Genomic DNA, 22,500 nt, shown 5'->3' with positions numbered 1-22,500 from the left:
GGGAAGTTGGGATATACTGAAGGGTATAAAGGTAAATTCACCCGATCGGAGCTGAATTCGATATCCGTGGGGTATGCACATTCGTGACTACCAACAACAAAAAAAAAATTTGACACCAGCCCGGTTTTAAGACGTGGTATGCCTTCGGCGTTCCACGTAATAACGTCAGGGAAAATTCCCTTCTACGAGAGACATACTGTGAACAGTGGATTGTAACAACTCTAGAGAATGATCATTGCAAATGAGAGCAAAATAATCCAGTGCAAACGAACACAAGCCCATTCCTGGATTTCTTTCATAATATACGATCTATTTTTTTTTTGGAAGAGGATCTTCGAATAAATCCCTTTTACGGTTTTTTGCATCTATTCAGAGCAAATTGGAACGATTTGAGTCTGACAAAGTGCGTGATGCATGTATACTTGTCTCATAAACACGACCCACTTCAAGTCCGGTGTCTTGATAGCTTTAAAAGACACAGAAAAAGGAGAAATGCCAACTGAACACTTCTATTAGCTTACCTGTACTTGCTTGGGATCGAGGTGTGGGATCGAGGTGTGGGCTTGCATGGGTAACACGTCATTGATAACATCAGACCCGTCGTGATCGGATGTCTTCAGGTTAATCAAGTTACTTGCCACTGGGTTAAGTCTCTGACCAGTGGGTTCCGAGCTAAGTCTAAGGCGGTATGGCCGTTCTCTGGCAAATTCCTGTTCCTTTACAAGGCGGTTTTGGATCAGATCCGGAGAGGTGTGGTGTTACGTGAAGAAGTTGTGGGTGGTGGTGTGATGAATGCGATGACCCCCTCAGATTTGGAAACTGTAGAAATACCAAGATTACAACTAAGATTACACAACGCAATTTTTTTTGGTAATATTAATTAATCGGTGAAACGGCTTTTTCTCAGAGGAGCGTCCGCCAGGTTGTGACGTCAGTAAGCGAAGGGGAGTAACAGGAAGACAACGCACACAACATGGCGGACGTACATGAAAGAATAACTAAAATATTGTTAATCATTTGGCGAGCAAGGGTGGCGCAGAGGTGAGAGCACTCGCCTTCCACCAATGTGGCTTGGTTCAATTCCCGGTCCCAGCGTCATTTGCGGGTTGAGTTTGTTGTTGATCCTCTCCTTCCTCCGAGAGGTTTTTCTCCGGGTACTCCGGTTTTCCCCTCAGAAACCAACACTGCCAAAATTCCAATTCGATCCGGAATGCACGAACCCATGTTGAACGAGCTCCTTAGAGCTCTTAAGGTGTTCCGTATGTAAACAAATTCCATTTCCATTTCCATTTGCAATCAAACTATAGGATCTGTTTCACAAAAATGGACTTCTTTGCTGAGACAAGGATGTCCTTGGCGGTGTTTGAGATAAACATGCTGCTCTTTGGCAAGGCATTTTGGCTTGCCTGAGCATATCTTTCAAAATAACCATCTCGTACCATGCACTTAACTTAACGGCTCGAAAAAACATCATGATGGAAATAAAAGCACAATCCATCATACCTTGTGCACATTCAAGATGTCTTGAATTTCCCTACTTCTCTCTCTGCTCTCTGTTTGCTTTCAAGATCTTGCCTTCTTTCTTTGGCGGTCTTTTGCCGTTCTTGTCTCAGTTCCTGTAACCGAGTAGCTCTGCATAAAACGAATTTTTATAAAGTAATTTACTTTATCTGTCTTAGATATTAGGTGCACCGCGACTACCCAATTTTATTGTCCCCAAATAAAATAAAAATAAAGTTCATCATCATTAGAGAGCAGTATTCTGTACCATGAAAGAATAAACTTAATATTTTTTTTTTTTACTTCGCTAGATTCACAAGGCTTGAGATACTCGTCACAATGAAGAAATAATTCGCAAAGAATGCTTTATTTGTAAGGCGGTCAAACATCGGTATGAAAACGGAGGTTGACGTGTTTTACACTGTTCAACAACGAGCGATTTCTTGTGGAAATTTTTAGGGAATAAAAACATTGCATGCTCTCTCAGTAAAATGCTTTGAAAGTTCAAGGAATTTGTGATTTTTGTTCTGTGCTAAAAACTGCAGCTCAAAGAAATAGCAAGTTTTTCAAGACTCTAAAATGTGGATTTTGTGAAAGGACCAGAAACTCCAGGTCGACAAATGAGCATTGGGAGATCGTGAGACGTGTCTTTACTGTTCCTAAATCGTCTATTTTTGAACATTATCCAATGGTCCCCCTTTTCAAGATCTCCATTAAATCCGCCTATTAGACGCATTTGAAAAAAACAAGCCAAATCCCTAATTCTAGGCTTTCTTCCAATCGGTGTTTTTTCCATAGAAAAACTCTATAGTCCTTCCAGTTTTAGTGAATCCTAATTTGAAGAACGCGTGGCACTTTTATTCTCTAGTTTTCTAGCTTCTTGAAGTTTGCCTTACAAATAGTGGGCTATTACAAAATTTCCACAAAAAGGGATCATTTCGAAAGACAACTTCAAAAAGCTAGAAAACTATGAATTATAATATATCAACAAAAGTAAAGCGCGCACTTTGTTTTGTCAATTACCCATTTGCTGTTCGCCCATAGGTGAATGATTGTGACAAAAACACTGACGCATCCCCGGGGCAAAAAAAAAAAACTTTTTCCTCAAACTGCAATAATGACCGACCAGTATACCACCGAGAATGCTGAAATTTCTTCGCAGCTTTATGAAAAAAAAAAAACACTAAAAATGTCGTGTTCCAACGCGTTAGCTGATATTTGTTCGCATGACTTGCAAAACGATTTGCAAGCCTAAGTGAAAGCCATTTCAAAGAGTTAGTGATCGAGAGGCATTCAAAGAAGACAAAGGACGTCACAAACTGTCACGAGATGTCACATCACATATAGTAAACGGATGAACCTGTACTATCGAGTTATATTTGCACTTAGGAGGTTTGCTAAGCTCTCAAGAAGCTAGAGTCCACTCGGCTCACGCCTCAAGCGACTTTCTCGCTTTTAATCACAAAGGAATGAAATTCTCTTATTTTAACTTGATTGCCTCTCTCTTTTCAGGCGTTTAACCATATCTGTAGATAACAAGCAACAAATGTACTAGAATAGAACAGGCTTCTCTGACTTTTGGCAAACGCAGGAACCCATGACTAGGAGCGAACAACAGCCCTATATTCCTGTCACGACGTTTTCACAGACCGATTTATTTTTAGATTGAATTTCCCGTGAATGAGACTGCCGCAGGAGCAGGAGCCCGATGACCAATCACAGGAAACTAACTTGACGTCATAGCGCCACCGAACCGGAACATCCTTTGTTTTTCCAAGGATAGGAAGTCTAAAAATAGATCTGTCTTTAAAAATGCCGTGACATATAGTATGGGAGATGTTTGCTCCTAGTTTATTCTTTAACCAGACAAAGTGATCGATTGGAGAAAAGGTTATCCACTGACTTTAAATATTCTACGAGTTCAAAACTTATTTTGAGAAACAACACAACACTTTTTAAATTTAAAAACATGTTTCGACAGAAACTTCTGTCATCTTCAGTTTAAATTACAAAGTACAGAGTTGAATATATGGTATGAACCAAAATGTTAATTAACTATAAGAACAAAAGGAAACATGACAATGTAAAATATTACAATGACTGTTTCAGCGTCATAGATCACGCTTCTACCACCTTCCACCTTAAGATAAAAGAAGCCATTCATATTCAATGGGAGAAACTTACACTTAATCATCAACTTTATCATGTTAATTTAAAACTTTCTTTGTAATATTTTACATTGTCATGTTTCCTTTTGTTCTTATAATTAATTAGCATGTTGGTTCATACTATATATTCAACTCTGTACTTTGCAATTTAAACTGAAGATGACAGAAGTTTCTGTCGAAACATGTTTTTTTATTTTAAAGTGTTGTGTTGTTTCTCAAAATATCGATATGTCTGCTACTATCCAGACCTTTTGGCAGTTCAAAACTTTACGTGACTTCTTATATTTTATTTGTAACTAACAACTTCCCAAAAACACAGGTCATAACACTCAACGGAAGAGATATTCATGGAACATCTTTTTCTTTTGATGGTCTTTTGGAGGTCCTACACTATAACATCTTCACCTGCATCGAGAGCTATTGCTTAATTAATAAAGAAAGAACACATCGCATATTTCATGAACCCGGCAAACCCCAACTCTGAAAATTTATAGTGGTTAGGGAGCAAAATATGCCGGCAGCTACACTGAGTTCAAATTCCGTTTTGTTACTGATTGTCACAATATTCTGGCCACAAATTAGGTACAAATGGGTAAAGAAGTAAATGGAACGACCAAGACATGGTCACCTCAGAGACAACATTTTTGTCTCGGAAGCAGCTGTATTGCCATCAAAGCCACTAAATTAAGCCTGTTAAATGTCAGTGTTAAGACACTGAAAATTCAAACTCTATTGAAAGTTACATCATACAGCTGTGTTAACATGCACGAGCCACATCGCAACTTCATTTGCCTTTATGCCAATAGCTAGTTTAGCTTTCCTTTACTGTCAACATTTAAAGCCAGGCTTTACAGAATTCTCATAGTTTGAAGCTCTTATAAAATCACTAGCGGAGGGTCTACCAAATCCGAACTCGTGCTGACAGCACAAATCAGGTTGTCGGCACATTTACAAGGCAAGCGCGAGTTGCATAAATTTTCTCGTTAACTAATAAGAAAAAAAAAAAGCTAATTGGACGTTCACCCTTCAATTAAAATAGAGAATAATCTTGCCAGGACATCATTACAAATGCAAAAGTTACCATGGCCGACCAGTTCTGCGTTTACGAGTTACGAGGAATTCGACTTATTGCTGAATCTTATAGTAAGGCTCTGTTTTCTCTGTGCGTATTACACTTTGTTTTTTCACCAGTGGCAACAATTGGAAACGTTCTGGCTATTCGCGCCTTGTGGAAAGCCTCATCGCTACCAGCCAATTTGAGGAAGCTGTTACTGAGTCTCGCATTCTCTGATCTTTTTGTGGGATTCTTCGTTCACATGAAGCTCGGAGTGGTTTTTATATTGGCTTTGAGGGAAAACTACAACCTTGACAAACTCTGTCCATTTACTTTAACTCTTTGTTACCTTGTTTTATATCTTCTCGCGTTCGCATCGTTCCTGAATGTCTCCGCCATTGCTGTTGACAGACTTCTTGCCGTTTCTCTTCATTTAAGGTATGCAGAACTTGTCACCACAAAACGCGTTGTAAGAGCCTTGGCCACCATATGGCTGGCAAGTTGTGTCGTTGCTTCTGTGGTGGTCGCAAACCTTAACTTTTTCGTTTCCACCATTATATTTTCCTTGGGATTTCTGTTGACGACAGTTGCATGTTATCGCGTTTACGTGGTTACGATATATCATCAGAATCAAATCCGCATTCAACTTCAGCAGCAAAATGCGCAAGCCGCAACGGTTCTCCTCCGAGAACGAAAGTCTTCCCTGAATGTTTTGTATATTTATATTGCCTTCGCCGTGACTTATCTCCCGCGCTTTTGCTCAGTAGTAATACGGAAATCAAATCCTTTAAACGATTCTGCTTGGGTAGCATGTTACATCACAATGTTCTTGGTGCTCATCAACTCGTCGATAAATCCTTTAATTTACTGTTGGCGATATCATGAGGTTCGAAAAGTAATAAAAAAGACATGCAAGAAAACATTCTGCTTCTAAATGCCTGCAAACTGCCGCGGAATAACTTCATCTGTTTTTTCCAGCTGTTATCTTCTTTCAAAGGCCTATAGGAAGGATAACTGAAGTGTATATTTGTTGTCGGTCAAATCCCCAAAAAGGACTGAAAACACCTTTCCCAGCTCTGTCTTATGCATCTCATGTTTCGTATCATCTTATCGATTTCTGGATTCATACTCTTATCCATTCAGTCTCAACATTACAACATAGTAAGAGAACAAAGAACTGTACAATGCACTTACCACTACTCGAACCTGGTACCGGGAATTTTATTGACAAAAATTGCGGAAAAGAATAATAGGCATAGATGAATAAAAGTACACACTTTATGTGAGTTAGTCTTTCCTTGTTAGGTGTCATCAATAATTTAAAAAATAATGGGTGGCTTTGACCAAATATATTTGCAGCTAGGGATTGTTTTTCTCTATCAAATGTGCGCTGTCTCCCATTTCTCTTCAATTTGCAAGTGAATTTGTCAATACTTTGCTCCGTTTTGGGAGAATGTTAGGTGAAAAGAGTTGATTGTGGCCTCTCTTGGCCGCTCGGCTCTTAGTGACCGAAGTCTCCCGAATCATTTACTGGATGAATTTTGACATCGCATATAATTGTGTCGCATAAGACACTTCATCGATCGTCTTTCAGTTGTACAATATTCTTCCTACGTTAGGTTTATTTGCATGTGATGTGTTCGCTTTGACAAAATTATAGAGAATCAAGAAGATCGTTATCAGGTAGGGAAATGCTTATAAACAAGGACAAACAACAAGTACAATCGAAGCCAAATAAATTAGTGTTTTGCTAAGGAAGACAACTCTTTATGACTATTAATTAATCAGTGAGACAAACGTGAAATTCATTTTTGGTGATCAACGAGATTCAATCAAACTAAATTCATCTGGAAAGTACACCTGTCCGTACAGTGGTTCATATTTCTTATCCTTGAATATCTTCTCTTGGTGTGTTGTCGACCTTAGCATTCCACACAAGGACATGTCAAGAACGTCAAGTTTTCAGGCACAAAGCGCAAAAAAATAACGCTCAGGCTCACTCCCCAAAATTCATTTTAGGACTTATAATTCTCGATCAAAATACCAAACATCCAGACTTAACTTATTGATTATTTAGCCACGTTATGAAGAACTCAAAGGAGTCTTGATCTTTTCTTGCAGACGACAGAATTGAATTTACGCTGACTTTGGGGACTTCGCTCACAAAAAGTCGGCCAATCTTTACATTTTTGAAGCTATTAAGAAAGAGCTCGATGCTCGTTTACAGACGGCTCTAAGAAAGGACTCGGAAAAGAGAAAGTGGTGGATCCCCATTGCTTCTATCCCACTATCCTACTCCGACTTCGAGAAAGAGACCGTAATTACAATTCCGCCATGTTTCCTTGTTCCGAAATTGGGGAAAAGAGATTTCGTAATCAAGAGAAGCAAGTGGTGCTGTAGATATTTTCTTCGTTGTTTTTGCTGTTTCTTCGCGGACTCAATATTCACGACAAACATCAGACAAAAACACGGCTACGATATGGGGCGCTCTCGCATGTCTTCCCCATATCATATGTAATACGCTGCAAAAATGACCGCTGATTCCTCCATTCTGAGCCGCAATGCTGATGGCCGAAAATCGGAATAAAAACAATTTTTTAGGTGGAAAAACGACGGATATGCCAGAGAAAAAAAGTTGTAAATAAATAATGCTCTATTTTGGCCTTCAGTTCCCCTTTAAGGTCTAAAATAAAAGCAGTTTTTCCTTTTTTCCCCCTCAGTTCCCATTCTAAGTGGCTTTTGATGGCATTATGGCAACTCCTTTTTCTCTCTGTTCATAAATAGAATCATATTACATTGAAACATTTCAAGCTCTTCTTGCCTTACAACAGTTAGTGGTGATTCCTTCTTCAGGAATCATTTGTTCATGGGTAGCTCTACAAACCAAAAAAGCCTTCCAAAATGTCCCAGTCCTCCCCCATATATGAGTAATGTAATAAGGAATCATAAGGCCAGTTTCTATTCAAAAACTCACTGAACTGCAACTTTTAACAGGAACAATATTATTTATTATATGTTTAATTTGTTTACAAGATACTTTGTGCTTTCAACATGTTAAAACAAAAAAAAAACTTGTAAGAATTAAAATAGTTATACAGTAACAAGGAAACTCACATCATGAACATGTAACTATGACTGATGAGAACTTGATAAAATCAGATTAATTACATTTAGTTTAAAGACAAATAAACTGCTTCCTGGAGAAAAAGTAATAACAATGTCTCTTGTCTATGTATTTTTCTTGTCAAGAACAGACATTAGTACTTGACTTTGCTGTTGTTGTTGTTGTTGTTGTTGTAAAAAGAGCATTTGAAAGCTTTGAATTTGTTCTTCTTGCTTTGCTTGCTGTTTTTGCATAATCTTCAATAGCTCATTTTGTTGTTGCTTCATTTGTCTTTGAAGTTCTACCATGATCTTTTGTTGAGCATCTCGGCTTTCCTGCTCCTTTACTCTCAGAGCTAGCTTTTCCTTTTTGTACTGACTCTCTGACTGAAACTTATCTCTTAGATACCCCAAAGTTTCACTTCCACTTCTACTTTTTTTAGGTTTCATTTCCTTACCATCTGCTTCCACCTGTCGTTGTTTGTCTGACCAAGTCGTTTCACTGCTTTGAGCCTCTGCTCCTCTGCAGCTTCCTTATCTTTCTTCACCTGCGCTCTGGAACCTTCTTTTCTACTTGATTCAGAAGCTTTTTCTTTGTCAGTTATTTCCTCTAAGGCTCTATCAAATTCAGTCTCCTCGCAGTCAATGCCTGAAGCCATCTCCTCTCGTTTTATCTTTTCTTTGTATCTGGATTGCAGCAATGTGAGCCTATCCCTGACGGAACGCTTGCTTACTTTAAACTTGGGGTGATTAGAAGAATTCAGGTTGATTGCTACTTGTCCCCAGACATCACCACGTTCTTTACTGCGGTATGGATATTGGAATAGACCCAGCAAGAGGACCTCCCTGCAGAGGAACACATCATGCTCCACTGTCCATTCCATCGACTGATTTCTAAAGTGTTTGAAAGATTGCAGGAAGTTATTTAATACTCCATGTTTCAGAATACTGTACTTCAGAAAAGTATTTAGATGCCATTGTGGGCCTCGAGAAGTGATACAAACAGTTAATTTCCTGTTGTTTTTCAGTCATCCTTACAACCCACTTCTTGAAGCACCCTCTAAGAAATGTTTATAATTAATAGGGAGGTTCTATTCTCACTGCAATTTTAAACCCAATTCAATCAGGGCTTAAAACATTTCTACCACTACTGTATATCAATCGGGTATAAATCTTTTTCGAAGATAAACCCTTCTGGAAATACGCCCACCGCCTGAGGACTGACCTCTAAACACAAGATAAACAAATTAATTAAATACTGGCAGAAAACAATTTTAATAAAACCTACATGTATTTTATTTGTTCGAAGATATAAGCTTTTTTATTGTGTTGTTCTTGGAAAAACCATGCCCACCCAAACAACGTCGTTAGAAATTTTAAGAAGGAGAGCGCTGTCAAAAGCAAAAGAAAAAGAAACTGCAAAAAATTATAATTTTGAAGCTTTGTGCAGTGAAAGAGTCCATATATAGTCATATTTCGATAGTTAATTTTAAAACACTTGTCTCGCTTGTTTTCAACTACGCGGCCCGATTGCTTACGCGTAGGTTTCTAAAGAAAGAAAACTCATTTAATCTTCCATTTTTAAAGTTAAATGGAGGATATTACCTGGCCGTGCGGGGATACTACGAATTTTATCTTCAAGTGCTGAAAGTATCTCTCGTATCCCCAAGCGGCCATGTAATGTTCTGTTTATTATATAGATATTGATGAAATGTCTAGATTTAAGACAACTTGTTTTTCTCATTTCCGAAGGGATGAAAAAGTGGTCACCAACCGCTAAGACACGCACGTTGTGTAACACGAAACAAGATATGAAAGTTGTGAAAAATAAATCATGATAATGTAAAATTTTACAATAAAAATGTTAATGTCGTAGAGAAGAATTATATTAAAGCACAATAGTATCTTATAATGAAGAGGAAGCTCGCGTTTTACTGGCTAATCGTGTTCGTTACCATGACGACACCTATATACTCACATGTGAAAGATAAAAATGATATGTTCACTGCGCGCGGTGAAGATATCATTTTTTAGTAAAAGGAGAAATCCTGGTATTTCATTATTATCTATATAATAAATAGTCTTTCTGAATAAGTATTACAGTTCAAAAGATTTGAAGGAAAACATAAACAATCACGGATTTTTTCCCGGCGCCGCCATCCAAAAACACAAACTCTCTTCGAAGATGCAATGCAATGCAATGTCCTTTATTCACACGCCTAGGTTTCTAATGGAAGTAAACTCATCTAATCTGTCCTTTTTGAAGTCAAATAGTTCTTCTAAATAAGTATAATGGCTCAAAAGCTTGGAAGGAAAACATAAACACTTATAGTAGGCGAAGCATAAACTTGAATACTCCGGATATTTTGTGGACTTACTTTTCATAAGCTTTCGAGCTCTCCTGAGCTCTTGGTCACATGACTGGTGTTGTTGGTGAGGTCATCCTCGGAAGTAGGCGGGAAATTCGAAGGTTTCCGAGCGGCTCCCCTCTATCTGTTCCTGAGGAGGTTGGTCCAGATGGGGGACAAGTTGTGGCGGCCCCCGTCCTTGTTGAGTGAAGGGCATAGAGTCCGAATGTGGATGGCTTCCTTCAGACCTCTTTCAAACCACCTCGGTTCAACCTCCAAAATCTCTGCGTTAGCAATATCGATGGAATGTGCCGGTTCAGTAGTGTGTATGTGCCTGGACACCTCGGAAGTAGAGGAGCTGGGGCGTCTATGCTCCATGAATCGGGCCTTGAACGACCGTTCTGTCTCTCCTACGTAAGATATCGGACAATCCTCACATGGAATGTGGTAAACTGGACCCGTGACTTGGAGTTTGTCCAGTTTGTCCTTAGGCCTGACCAGTAGTTGCCGTAACGTGTTTGGTTTGAAGTAGGCTGGGATATTGTAGCCTTTCAGGATTCTTCTCAGGACTTCAGTGAACCCACGGATATACGGCATGACGACCAGGTATTTCTTCTTGCTGGTGCTGGATGATGGTAGTGTCGCAGCTTGACTTGAAGGCTGTTGTTCCTCAGCGGGCTGTTTAGGGTCTTTCAGAAGCCAACTAGGGTAACCATTGTAGCGCAGAGCAGTCCTGACATGATCAATCTTCCCCTCTCTGTCCTTGGAGTCACTGACGATGGATTCCGCGCAATGGGCCAGGGTCCTAACCACTCCCCTCTTGTGTTCCAAGGGGTGGTTACTCTCAAAGTTGAGGTACTGGTCTGTGTGCGTGGCCTTTCTGTAGACTCTCGTCTTTATGGTACCATGCTCATTGATCACGGACCACGTGTCCAGGAACGCAAGGGCTCGCTCCGTGTTGTTGTCTTCGGTGTGGGTCTCAACTTCTTCCTCTGCGGTCCACTTGATGTCTTCATCTATGCTGTTGAGATGGTCTGTGAACTCTTGGGGATAGGCCTTCTTTAGTTTTGTATGGGTGTCATCAACGTACCGCCGCCACCAGGTAGGGGGGTGCGCGGCCGTCGCGATGGCCCTCTGTTCAAAGTCCTCCATGTACAGATTACACACAATGGGGGAAACTGGGGACCCCATTGCAGCTCCATGGATCTGTTGGTAGAACAACAGGAAGTATGTACAGTTCAAACACAAATCGAGTAGAGTTACAACATCCTTGGGGGCCATGGGGGTCCTATCCTTGAAGGTGTCGTCCTCCTGCAAAAATATCTGTGGTACGCAGTTTAGCAGATATTTGTTTTCTGCACGATCTTATACGGTTAATTAGGTGCATTATGGTGTCTGTTTGTGTCCCGGTATTTAAGCGGTGTTAAGTATTTTGCATATGGTTATTTACGTGTCTTGTTCATTCGTATTCATCCTTCGGGTCTGTGTACGCCTACTACCCACAGTTTCGTTTTTGCTTTCGCTTTCGCTATGCCCAAGGAGCAGCAGCAAAGGTCTTCGGTTTCGACCGTTACTGTTAACGACGATTCAGGCGCTGCTATCAACCCTTCTATTAACGAGTTAATCCAGTCTTTCGTTGCCGAGTCTATCGGTGCTTTGGCTGATAAACTTTCGCAGATTATCGACGATCGTCTGTTCGGTTTCGCCAGGCGGTTTTTGGAGGAAAATGGTTCCATGGTCGAACAAGCCGTTAAAAGGGCGCGTCGAGAAAGTTACACCTGTAAGAGAAAGGGAAACCAACGGTAGCTGGACCATATGCCGTTCAAGTGCTGGACAAGTTTGACGAAGCATCCGTCGCTTTGAAAGGAAAGTCCTAAGACAAGGTCAAGGACGCTTTGGACGCAGGATCTTGGGGCGTTGTTTTAAGATAAGTAGTTTTCTTTACTTTTCACGTTAGACTTGCTTTGTTTTTACCTTCGGATTTATGGCGTTACTCACAGGCCATATCCAATATTCTCCAGGATTTGTAGTCTTTTTCGTTTCTTGTTTTTCTATTAACTTCTGGTAAGTGCAGAATGCAAAAATATCTGCGGTACGCAGTTTAGCAGATATTTGTTTTCTGCACGATCTTATACGGTTAATTAGGTGCATTATGGTGTCTGTTTGTGTCCCGGTATTTAAGCGGTGTTAAGTATTTTGCATATGGTTATATAAGTGTCTTGTTCATTCGTATTCATCCTTCGGGTCTGTGTACGCCTACTACCCACAGTTTCGTTTTTGCTTAATTTATTGTTTGGCCCTTGCCAGCTATCAGTTTGATTATATATATATATTTTGTTTTGATTTCTTTATAGTGCGGGGAATTCGGCCCCTTTAGTGTTTTTTGTTTAAAGTCGTCCGATTCTTCAGAGACCAACCCGCGCCGTGCCCGACTAGATACAGGAGAGGACTTTCACTCTTCACTGAGTGTGATTTTGCTGTCCATCGGTTTTTCGGATTGATTTTTGTTTCGGCATTGTTTGTTCAGGAGTTAAAGGCCGTTTAAATTCCTCCGTTAGTTTTTGGGCATCCACCTTGGACGCTCCTCAGTTTACTCTCGATACCTTTTCCTATGGCTATCGACTTCCTTTTGTCAGTTATCCAGCCCTGTGTTTTTTAAGCAATATTCGTCGGCTCTTAGGCATCCCGACTTTGTTCTTCGTGCTATTTCTGAGCTTTTGGACAATGCCTGTATCGTGGAGCATGGTAGTCTCCTTTTTGAGTTAACCCTTTGACGGTTGCGGAGGACAAGAAGCTTCGCTAGGTGATCGATCTTAGGTACGATTATTGCCGTCTCGTTCGTTTTAGTTTGAGTACGAGGACCTTCGCTCGCTCTCGCAGATTCGTCAGGAAGGGCATTGGTTCTTTACCTGGGACCTCAAATCTGGATACCACAATGTTGATATTTTTCCGGAACACTAGAAGTATCTATAGGTTTTGCTTGACCCTTAAGCGGCGGACTTAAGTATTCCACTTTCACGGTTTTACCCTTCGGTCTCAGCAGTGCGTGTTTTTGTTTCGCTAATTGTTGCGTCCATTAGTTAATCGCTGGCGATTTATGGGGCATAAATCTTTTGTTTATCTCGACGACGGCAGTCAGCCCGATAGGACATCAGACGTCGCAGCAGCTTTTGCTCAGCGAAAGGATCTTGACTCTTCCGGTCTCCTTGTTAATGAGGGGAAGTCGTGCTGGGTTCCGATGCAAGTGGGCGAGTGGCTAGGTTTTGTGATCGACGCCTTTTCTATGTCGTTTCGGATTCCTAAGAAGAAAGTTTGCAAGCTTTAGCTTTCGCCATTCAAATCAATTCATCGTCCTACCGTGAATTAGCCAGGATCGCCACTTCCATTATTTCGGTTTCCTTGGCGGTTGGGCCTATTTCCCGTCTTCTGACTAGGCAGATGTACTTAGCTGTAGAGTCTAGGTCGGCTTTGGATCACACTTTTCGCTTCCCTCCCGCTCTGCTAGAGGAATTGAAGTTTTGGTTTAATTACATTGAATCGTTTAGTGTTTACTCCATTCGGCCTCCCCGTGATTCGTCCACTGTTGTTTTTTCCTACGCGAGCGACGCAGCCTTCGGAGGGTTATCCGCCTTCCTCGACGGCTCTGTGGCCAGCGGTCGACGATCGACGATTTGGGTCCAAAGTTCTACTTTTCGCGAAGTGAAGCCGTTGATTATGTTTTGCTTTGTTTTGTTGAGCACCTATAGCCCAAGAAGGTAAAAATTTTTAATCACAATCTTAGTGCCGCCAGAATAGTTTCTGTTGGTAGCTCTAAGGTCCGTCTTCTCTGGCTCTGAGCATCTATTGTTTTGTTTTTCTCATGGTATTGCCTTGTAGCGCAGTGGATTCCCAGGTCGCTCAACGGAAGGGCCAATCATTTAAGCCAGTTCGTTGACAAGGATGATCGACGGGTGAATCAACCGTGTTTCGACTGGTTGATGCCAAATGGGGTCCCCAAGCGATCGACCATTTTGCCTCCTATTAAAACTCTTTGCTTCCGCTTTTCAACTCCAAGTTTGCTTCTCCCGGTTGCACCGGTGATGATGCCTTGGTCCAGGATTGGAGTGGAGAGAATAACAGGGTTTGCCCTCCGGTGGGTCTCGTCGTGAACGCCGTTCGAGTTCTCACGGCTTGTTCCGGTCGTGGGACTTTGATTATTCCTGAATGGCCGTCGGCCTCCTTGTGGCCTCTTTTATTGTGATGGACCTTCACGATTTGAGTCGTTCGTCAGGGAGGTTTTTGGGCTTCCCGCCAAACACGATCTCATTTTGGAAGGCCGAGGTCAGATGCAGATCTATAAGTCTCACCCTTCCGTTTTTCGCAGTTGCCCAAAATTCAGAATGTTAGCTTTGCGTGTGGATTTTGGGTAAGTTTTTGGTCGTGTTACGGATAGTGTTTAATTTCGAGCCTGATTTGGCGTATTTTGGGCCTGAATTGGCATATTTTGAGCCTGCTTTGGCAAATTTTTCTCCCGAATTGGCACATTTTGAGCCTGTTTTGTCGTGCTTCGAGTTTATTTGGTCTCGTCGTGGTTTGTACCTGTATCGGTATTTTTGGTCATTGGCGCAGTAGCTGTTTGATTTTCGCAATATTTTTTCTTTTCTTTCAGATGTCCTGAGTTCCGGGATTTGGCTTGAAACGGCCTCATTGACCAATTCTTCGTTGAGTGACTTGATTCCATGCCTCATTGATCTGCAATTGGGTGCTAAGGCTCCGTCCACGGTGCTGAAGTACAAATCTGGCTGGCTGCGGTAGCACAAGTGGGCTTTGTCGAAGATTGGTGTCTTCGTTAATCCAGGAAAACCTTTGCATATTGCATTATTTATTTGTGAATTAGCTGAACGTTCGTCTGAGAATAACACTGGTGTATCTTCTATAGAATCTGCCGTTTATGCTATTAGGTGGGGCCACGCAATGGCTGGTATCGAGGCTTGTCCTGTTAGCCATCCCTCTGAGTAAGGTTTACTTTAGAAGGATCCAAAAGAATGCTTGCGTGCCCACTTCAGCCTAAGGAGCCGCTGTCGGTAACACTGTACAGCCGATTGCTGCGCATTTTGCCGCTAGCTCTTCGCTTTCCGATCTTCGTTTTTTGTTTACCCTTTTAAGTTGGTTTTGCTGGCTTTTTTCGCGTTGACGAGATTAAGAATATAGCACTTTCGTGATGTCTCTATATTTTGTGTTCGTAAGTCAGTTTACGTGCCTCAGCGCGAAAACGACGGGCATAGATCCGGCTTGTAGGAAACTATCTGGTGATTTGTTAGATGTCCATGCTGTTTGGAGGTGCAAATCCGCTGATTTGGCGTATTTTGGGCTTGAATTGGCATGCTTTGAGCCTGAGTTAGCATAGTTAGAGCCTTATTTGGCGTGCTTCGAGTTTATTTGGTCTTTGGCGCAGTAGTTGTTTGATTTTCACGATATTTTTTCTTCTCTTTCAGATATCCTAAGTTCCCAGATTTGGCTTGAAGCGGCCTTATTAACCGATTCTTTGAGTGTCATGAAAACGATCAGCACACGGAAGGCCACACTGCTGTTCTCGCTAGATCTGGCAAGGTTACTTGTCCTGTGGCCGAGCGGTTGGTTAAGCTTTTGCCGCAGTCTTCCTCTGCGTTCCCATTAGTTCGTAAAATTATGAAAGCCAAGTCTAAGGAGCATTTTCATTCTAGTTTGGGTGTTTCCATGACCACTTAAAGGGTGGAATTTAAGTGGCATATTAAGCCACTTGTTAAGGAAGTTTCTAAGTACAGTACGCACAGTATGAACTCTGGTGCGGCGTCCAATTTGGCTTGTAGGAAAATAGCTGATGTTTTGTTAGATATCCATGCTGGTTGGAGGTGCAAATCCGCTAATCAATTTAGTTGTTTCTGTTGTTCGTTTTTCATTGTCTTATTTTGTATTTTCTAGTATTCACTGGCGATTGTTTATTCAGAATTAGATTTTCCCTTTTGCTGGTTTTGTAATTTTTTAGTAATTTATTTACAGTCCTGGCGGGGGACGTGAGTTGTGCCTGGCCCGTCCCAGATTTCCTGTACCCTTTTTTCCTATGGGGTTTTTTGGGGCAGGTTTTTTTCTGGCCACCCTGGTACGCTTACACGTAGCTTTAGTTTATTTACACTTGCTCTAGCTATGCTCCTTTTTAATTGGTCCCTCATTAAAGTGGGTTATGGCGTTACTCACAGGCCATATCCAATATTCTCCAGGATTTGTAGTCTTTTTCGTTTCTTGTTTTTCTATTAACTTCTGGTAAGTGCAGAATCGAGCTTCTTGTGGATCAGTACAAGGGCTTTGTCAACGGGAACGCTGGTGAAAAGGGCTGAGACATCATAAGACCTGAGTTCTTCGTCTGGGGCGACCTGCAGGGTTCTCACTTCCTCGGCGGCTTTGGAGTTCCAAAAACACCAGTCATGTGACCAAGAGCTCAGGAGAGCTCGAAAGCTTATGAAGAGTAAGTCCACAAAATATCCGGAGTATTCAAGTTTATGCTTCGCCTACTATCACATTCCCGGATAGATGAATCTTCACAGTACTATAAACACTTATACTTACGGATTCTTTCCCGCCGCTGCCATCCACGTTCACAAAAAATCTCTTTGAAAAAAAAAATAGCGCCAGCGGTCCAACCTTCGAAAAAAAGCAGATCAAAAGTTTGCTTTGCTCAAACCGTGTTATAAAACAAGATAAAAGGGGCTCAAAAATGATTAAAGATCGTTTGGAATACTCACGTTGACCTTAGGACGTCAAAACACCTGATCTCACGTCCTGAACGAGATGTGGACGACTCGGCTCGTCGCCTTCGACCTCAATTGAGGGTCTCGGCGAAACAAAACTCACTGTTTCCCTTGGGGCCAGTCATTAAGTGCTTATTGTTACACCTTCCAACTCAGATACGTTTTCTCATTGGAGGAGAACGTGTCACGTGTCATTGGTCAAAACTTCATGACGCCGTAGGGCGAACAAAACTTCATGACGCCCTAGGGCAACAACAACTTGAACTTTCGACTCACACGTGATCAGGTCGTGCATCTTTGAAACGGCGGCAAATCTGTACGCCAGCCGACGTCAAGCAAATAATTTTTATCTGTGTATTGATCTATTTTGAGTTGGAAGGTATAACAAAACACTTAATGACTGGCCCCTCGGGAAACAGTGAGTTTTGTTTCCCCGAGACCCCCAATGTTTCCCTCGGCTTCGCCTCGGGGAACATTGAGACCGGTCTCGGGGAAACAAAACTCACTGTTTCCCTTGGGGCCAGTCATTAAGTGCTTAATATTCAGGTTGCGAAAACGCGAGTACCCTCTGTTTGACACAGTGTGACCCCCCCTTTGAAAAATGCTGGCTATGCCCATGTTAGTTATTGCTCGGCAATCCGCAGTATTTTCGTCCACGCTTTTTTCATAATTTGACGAACCTCTCGAAATCGCCAACAATAAACAAAGGGTTTAAACGACGAACTGAGAAGAAAATAAAGAATGTCACTTCGTAGACTACCAAGAAAGATTCACGGGAAAAAACTAATATCAAAATATCAAGTATCTTAGCTACGCCATACTGAAGAGGCCCAGGAAGGCCGAAACAAATTACCTTGTCTTCAGATTCGGACACTTCAAGACAGCAGATCATCAGTGCACTCTATTGCTGTCTCTCTGAGCTCACAAACGGCTCACAAATGGAGGAATCTCCCATTAACAAGCGGTACGTTTTGCACCCCGTTTGAGCACTTGTTCCACTTTTTCACCTTCTGTTTTATCCATTTTCACCATACCTTGATTTGTTTGTTTTGAAAAGAATTATATGACAAAACAACTGAGGTGAACAAGACAATCAGGCCGCATGCTGTTTTGAAATTATAATCTCCATGCCAACAGCTATGATTTGTGGTGATTTTATTTCATATTTTGAGTTTGTGATTTATGCGGTTGACATAACAGGGGCACCCAACGAGAATGTAGTTCAAAACCATTAAAACATAGCATTGTTAAACGTATTTTGGTATTTAAACAGTAGACATAGGCATATTTTTATCCCCTAAAAAATCTGTTCGGATTTCCTTTTCGAAAATTTCAGCCAGAAAAAAGGCTCCCGAAAATTCTAGGTGACCTTTTAAGGGTAAAAATCCGTTAAAAATGGGCAATTATACAATTTTTTAGATGTGCGAAAATCCTTGGACAGGCAGGCAAGCAAGACATTTTTCAGCAAATGTTCCGAAAATTCTGGATCTTAAATCGTCTTCCGAACAGATATTTTCCGAAAATTGACGTTGGGTGCCCGTGATATAAGTGCAAAGGTTTTCACTGATGCCCTTGGCTCACGAAACTGGTGATTTGTACTTGCAGAAAAAGTGGAATTCTTCTTACAGTAGCTTCCAAACTTGTTTCCAAATATTGTGTTGTAAGATCACCCTTGTTATACTTTTCCCCTGATTTCCCGCTACCCGCAAATAGTTATGGAAGGAGGGAGTTCTCATGATGGGTTGATTTAGCAAAAGAACGGGAACCTCAGTTGACGACGGGAGAGCGCACGAAACAGTCTGGATTCTACTCTAATTTGATTCAATATGATGTTCCCGTTCTGTTGCCAAATCAGCCTTATACCACAAATACAAACACACATGCAACTAAACAATTTAAATTCTCACTTTGAGGGGGGGGGGGGGGGGGGCGAAGAGTGTCTAATCGCGTGGGTGGGTGGGTCGTAAGTCGTCTATCGTGGGTCCGAGATCCTCCACGTATACACGTCATGTATACACACTTTTTAACCCTAACCCTAACTCTTAGGGCAATTGCAAATTTGGACCGAGCATGAGGGAGCTCATAGATATCTCTTTTTTTATCTTCAAACAAACACGACTCACGACCCACCCACCCACGCGATTTAGCCTCACCCTTGGGGGGGATTGACGAAACCACTATGAATTCATTGGAAAGGAAAGATCAGCGGTAACAGAGAGAAATGTATTGATACATTATTTAACACTCTCTCATTTCAACCGAGTGAATTATGAAAAAGGGTAGGAAAATACGTTGAATGTGTGTGATTAAGATGAAGACAATTTAAATAGGCCTTTTGCAACAAACGATCACATGGCACAAAATCCGCCATGCTGGAGGGCAAGCTCATTATTATTTCCCCACTGGGACATTAAAACAAAGGCAAGTCCAGCTTGACTGGTTCAGGTCTCTTTGTTTTAATGTCCCAGTTGGGGAATAATAATGAGCTTCCCCTCCAGCACGCGGGTTTTGTACCATGTGATCGTTTGTTGCAAAAGGCCTATTTCGATCTACATTCTTCCCATAACATATATTCTATGCAAAAGATTACTTCATTGCAATTAGCTTCAAGTATCACTTTAAATTATTTAGAGCTAAGGAAAGCTCTATTGGACAAATACAAATTATATCAAAGATCCAATAAAGTTAAGGCCTGAAAGAACAGTTCACATTAATTGGTGTAAGCATTTTAAGACCAAACCGACATTCAAGATTCTACAATACAACTTCTCTTACATAGTACGTGCACGATGATTGGTCAATTTATTACATCCATTTAGAAATCACTCCTTGCAATCTGATTGGCTCTCAGCAGTGTGATTTATTCCCAAATCGCACTATTTTTTGCTCAAATCGCACCATTTCCCCAGCCAACGAGAGAGAAAAACTAAAACAAAACAAGCAATCAAATTTCAAGGCTTGTTTAAGGTAACCAATCATATTGCAGGAAAATGAAGGACAAAGAAAACTATTGTGTGGTGAATTTTAAACTTTTGTTCCCAACTAGATCAATGAAATATTGGCTTTGACTAAAATCCTACATTTCAGCGATTGTGGTTTCTAAATGGATGTAATAAAGTGGTAATTGATATTCGTGTTGTGCAATTTTGGTCTGAAATCATACTTGTGATTTCAAATCGAACACGCGTTTCGTGCTCGTTCGATTTTGAAATCACTCGTGTGATTTCAGACCAAACTGCACTCCACTCAGTTCAATTACCATTATTTACCAGGCCATAATGATATTCTACACCAAAGCCAAAGCTTGACTTCATGTTATGCTTTTCCGTGCAATTTGATCACAAAAAGATATAAATTGGGACCTTAAGCAAGGAAGACGAAGACGGCTACGCGAATGCCACAAAACGATAGGTTTAATTAGCAAAAACAATAGTTCTGCACGCCCTGCACGTGCATTTTACATTTTAAAACATTTCTTTCCCGTTCTTGTCTTGACAACGACGTGAAATGATCAATGATTCAGGTCATGTGGAGGACGAGAGGACCTGACGACGTATTTTCAATTTTCTCTCTCACACTTTTCAAGCCAAACGACTTAGAGTGTTCGCAAAATTATACGAGTAACGGAAAATAATATTTTTAGACAACGTTCTCGTAGCTTTTAAGGCCCCTAATAACTATTTTACTAACCTTACTTTCTCAGGACGAACTGTAAGTTAATCTCCTTGTTTTATTTGAGGCTTAAATTAAATGTTCTTGTGCTTTGCACCGGAAATATATTAAACTAGAATAAGCACAGGCTATTTCTTGTAGCTCGGCCCACGAGCTCGGTTGGCAAGAGGTCTCTCTGACACTTTAAGGCCTGGTTTTCACTAGCGACGCAAGCATAAGCACAAGCAGCACGCGCAGGCGCATTTACTTGTTGTTAATTAGTGTCTATTGTATTATTGGTAAATTGCACAAGCAGCACACGCAGGCGCATTTACTTGTTAATTAGTGTCTATTGTTCCAACAAAAGGTTCTAATGTAATAAACTACAAGCTACTGAGTTTGCGTATGCTTCTTGTGCTTATGCTTGCGTCGATGGTGAAAACCAGGCTTAACAGCCAATGACGTGTATACATTCATCTGCACCGTCAGTTGACTGGTGCTTCGTGTTTGATGTGTGCTACAATTCGTCGTGATGTTGGACAGCAAAGTTATACAGACTGTTCAAATCCCTTGGGCCTTTGTACTCTTGCTTTTGAACTCCTCTGCTAAAGAGTACCAGGGTGGGGTATGCAGAAATCTGTCAACAGTGGAATGAGTTAATATAGTGAAAATTTACCACAATAGATCTGCTCTACCAGCTGGAATATTTCATTTTCTAGGGAAAACGGGAGGTGAGTGATTTTATAGTAGGAGTTTCTTTTTTTAAAGTAACACTTTTTTAACTTAGTTATGAGGAGCTGACTGAGTTGTTGAAAGTCGGTTTACTCGAGATCGGTATGGTTGCCGAAATGTGTCAATATTCGATGTCGCGTATATGCGTTTGATAATTTCCACATATTGACAATAAAATTCAAATATATTTGAGTTTTTTCAATACATTCGATAAACTTGTAGCAAAATTCGATAAATTCGCCACGATACGCATTCGATTCTCTCCCCCATTAATGAAACAATTCAAGAAATATTCATTCGATGATTCGAATAAAATTCATTCGATAATTCAAGAAATATTCATTCGATGATTCGAACAAAATTCATTCGATAATGCACGTGACCTATCTTCCATATTTGGATTGAGGGCTTGGCAACTGAGTTTACAAAATGGCGGAACAAATTGATTGGGAGCCTTTGGCGCTAAGCCTGGATAAATTTGAAATAGATTCTGAAGAGGTAACCTACCTATCGCAGCCAATGTATTCAATGGCGTTGAAATGGCTCTTTCTGTTATCCTTGTCATGGCAGATACTATTACTCATGAACGACAGTCTCTGATATTACCGCGGCCCAACGCAATGCACTGTTGTCAGGATCCACTCCTGTTAGACTTGTCCTTACTCCGTTGAACTCGTAGTCCCAGGGATCTTAGGTGCCCAATTAGGGAGGATTGACCTGTGGTGAGTCCATGGCGGGAAATATAATCTTCTGTAAAAACATGATCAAGTTCTGCACAGTATGTCTGAAAACGTACTAAGACCTTGAAGACCATGATCTGTGTCGCACGTCTGTGAATCGTACAACGAGAAACATTTAACATTTTACCAATGCGAGTCCGAGTGAACCCAAGCCCTCTCAATTCTTCCAAAATGGCAGGTGGTATATCGAGGGATGATCTCCCGCGTCCGCTCCTTTTACAAGAGGGCTTGCCTAAATCCACAGCACTGGTTTTCCTTCTCTCAGTCTCAAGAAACAAAGACTGCCGCTGATCATTAATAGTATCTGCCATGACAACAATAAAAGAAAGAGCCATTTCAACGCCATTATAATATATAAATACATTGGCTGCGATTGGATTGGTTACCTCTTCCGAATCTAGTTCACATTTATCCACCGCCATTTAGTAATCTCAGTTGCCA

The 22,500-nt window shown here is 41.0% G+C and overlaps 2 protein-coding genes across 3 annotated transcripts in view; both read right to left on the bottom strand.

Annotated features, from left to right (window-relative positions):
* Positions 1-7,743: 7,743 nt before the first annotated feature.
* Positions 7,744-17,044, bottom strand: LOC138033842 (uncharacterized). Its single transcript, XM_068881703.1, has 2 exons — positions 16,755-17,044; positions 7,744-8,718 (listed from the first exon to the last, which is right to left on the bottom strand). Exons 1-2 carry the CDS (start codon positions 16,775-16,777, stop codon positions 8,271-8,273), a joined length of 471 nt encoding a protein of 156 aa, XP_068737804.1. The 5' UTR covers positions 16,778-17,044; the 3' UTR covers positions 7,744-8,270.
* Positions 17,045-20,334: 3,290 nt separating this feature from the next.
* LOC138032927 (thioredoxin domain-containing protein 5-like) overlaps positions 20,335-22,500 on the bottom strand; it is a 19,755-nt gene continuing 17,589 nt past the window's right edge. Inside the window, exon 12 of one of the 2 annotated variants that reach the window (XM_068880652.1) lies at positions 20,335-21,224. In XM_068880652.1, coding sequence (XP_068736753.1) covers positions 21,105-21,224 — 120 coding nt within the window. In that variant the 3' untranslated portion in view covers positions 20,335-21,104. The remainder of the gene's footprint in view (positions 21,225-22,500) is intronic. The other variant, XM_068880653.1, reaches the window with a different exon arrangement.

This window comes from Montipora capricornis, chromosome 14 (assembly GCF_036669925.1).
Source record: "Montipora capricornis isolate CH-2021 chromosome 14, ASM3666992v2, whole genome shotgun sequence".
NCBI lineage: Eukaryota > Metazoa > Cnidaria > Anthozoa > Scleractinia > Acroporidae > Montipora > Montipora capricornis.
This window is presented reverse-complemented; position numbering and strand designations above follow the sequence as displayed.

What these genes read in the sequence shown, in the direction of transcription:
- LOC138033842 (XM_068881703.1), bottom strand. Translation starts at nt 16,777, where the DNA reads ATGGCAGCGGCGGGAAAGAATCC. An exon ending in GCAGCGGCGGGAAAGAATCC is followed by an intron (nt 8,719 to 16,754) that starts GTAAGTATAAGT and finishes CAAACACTTTAG; the next exon opens with AAATCAGTCGATGGAATGGA.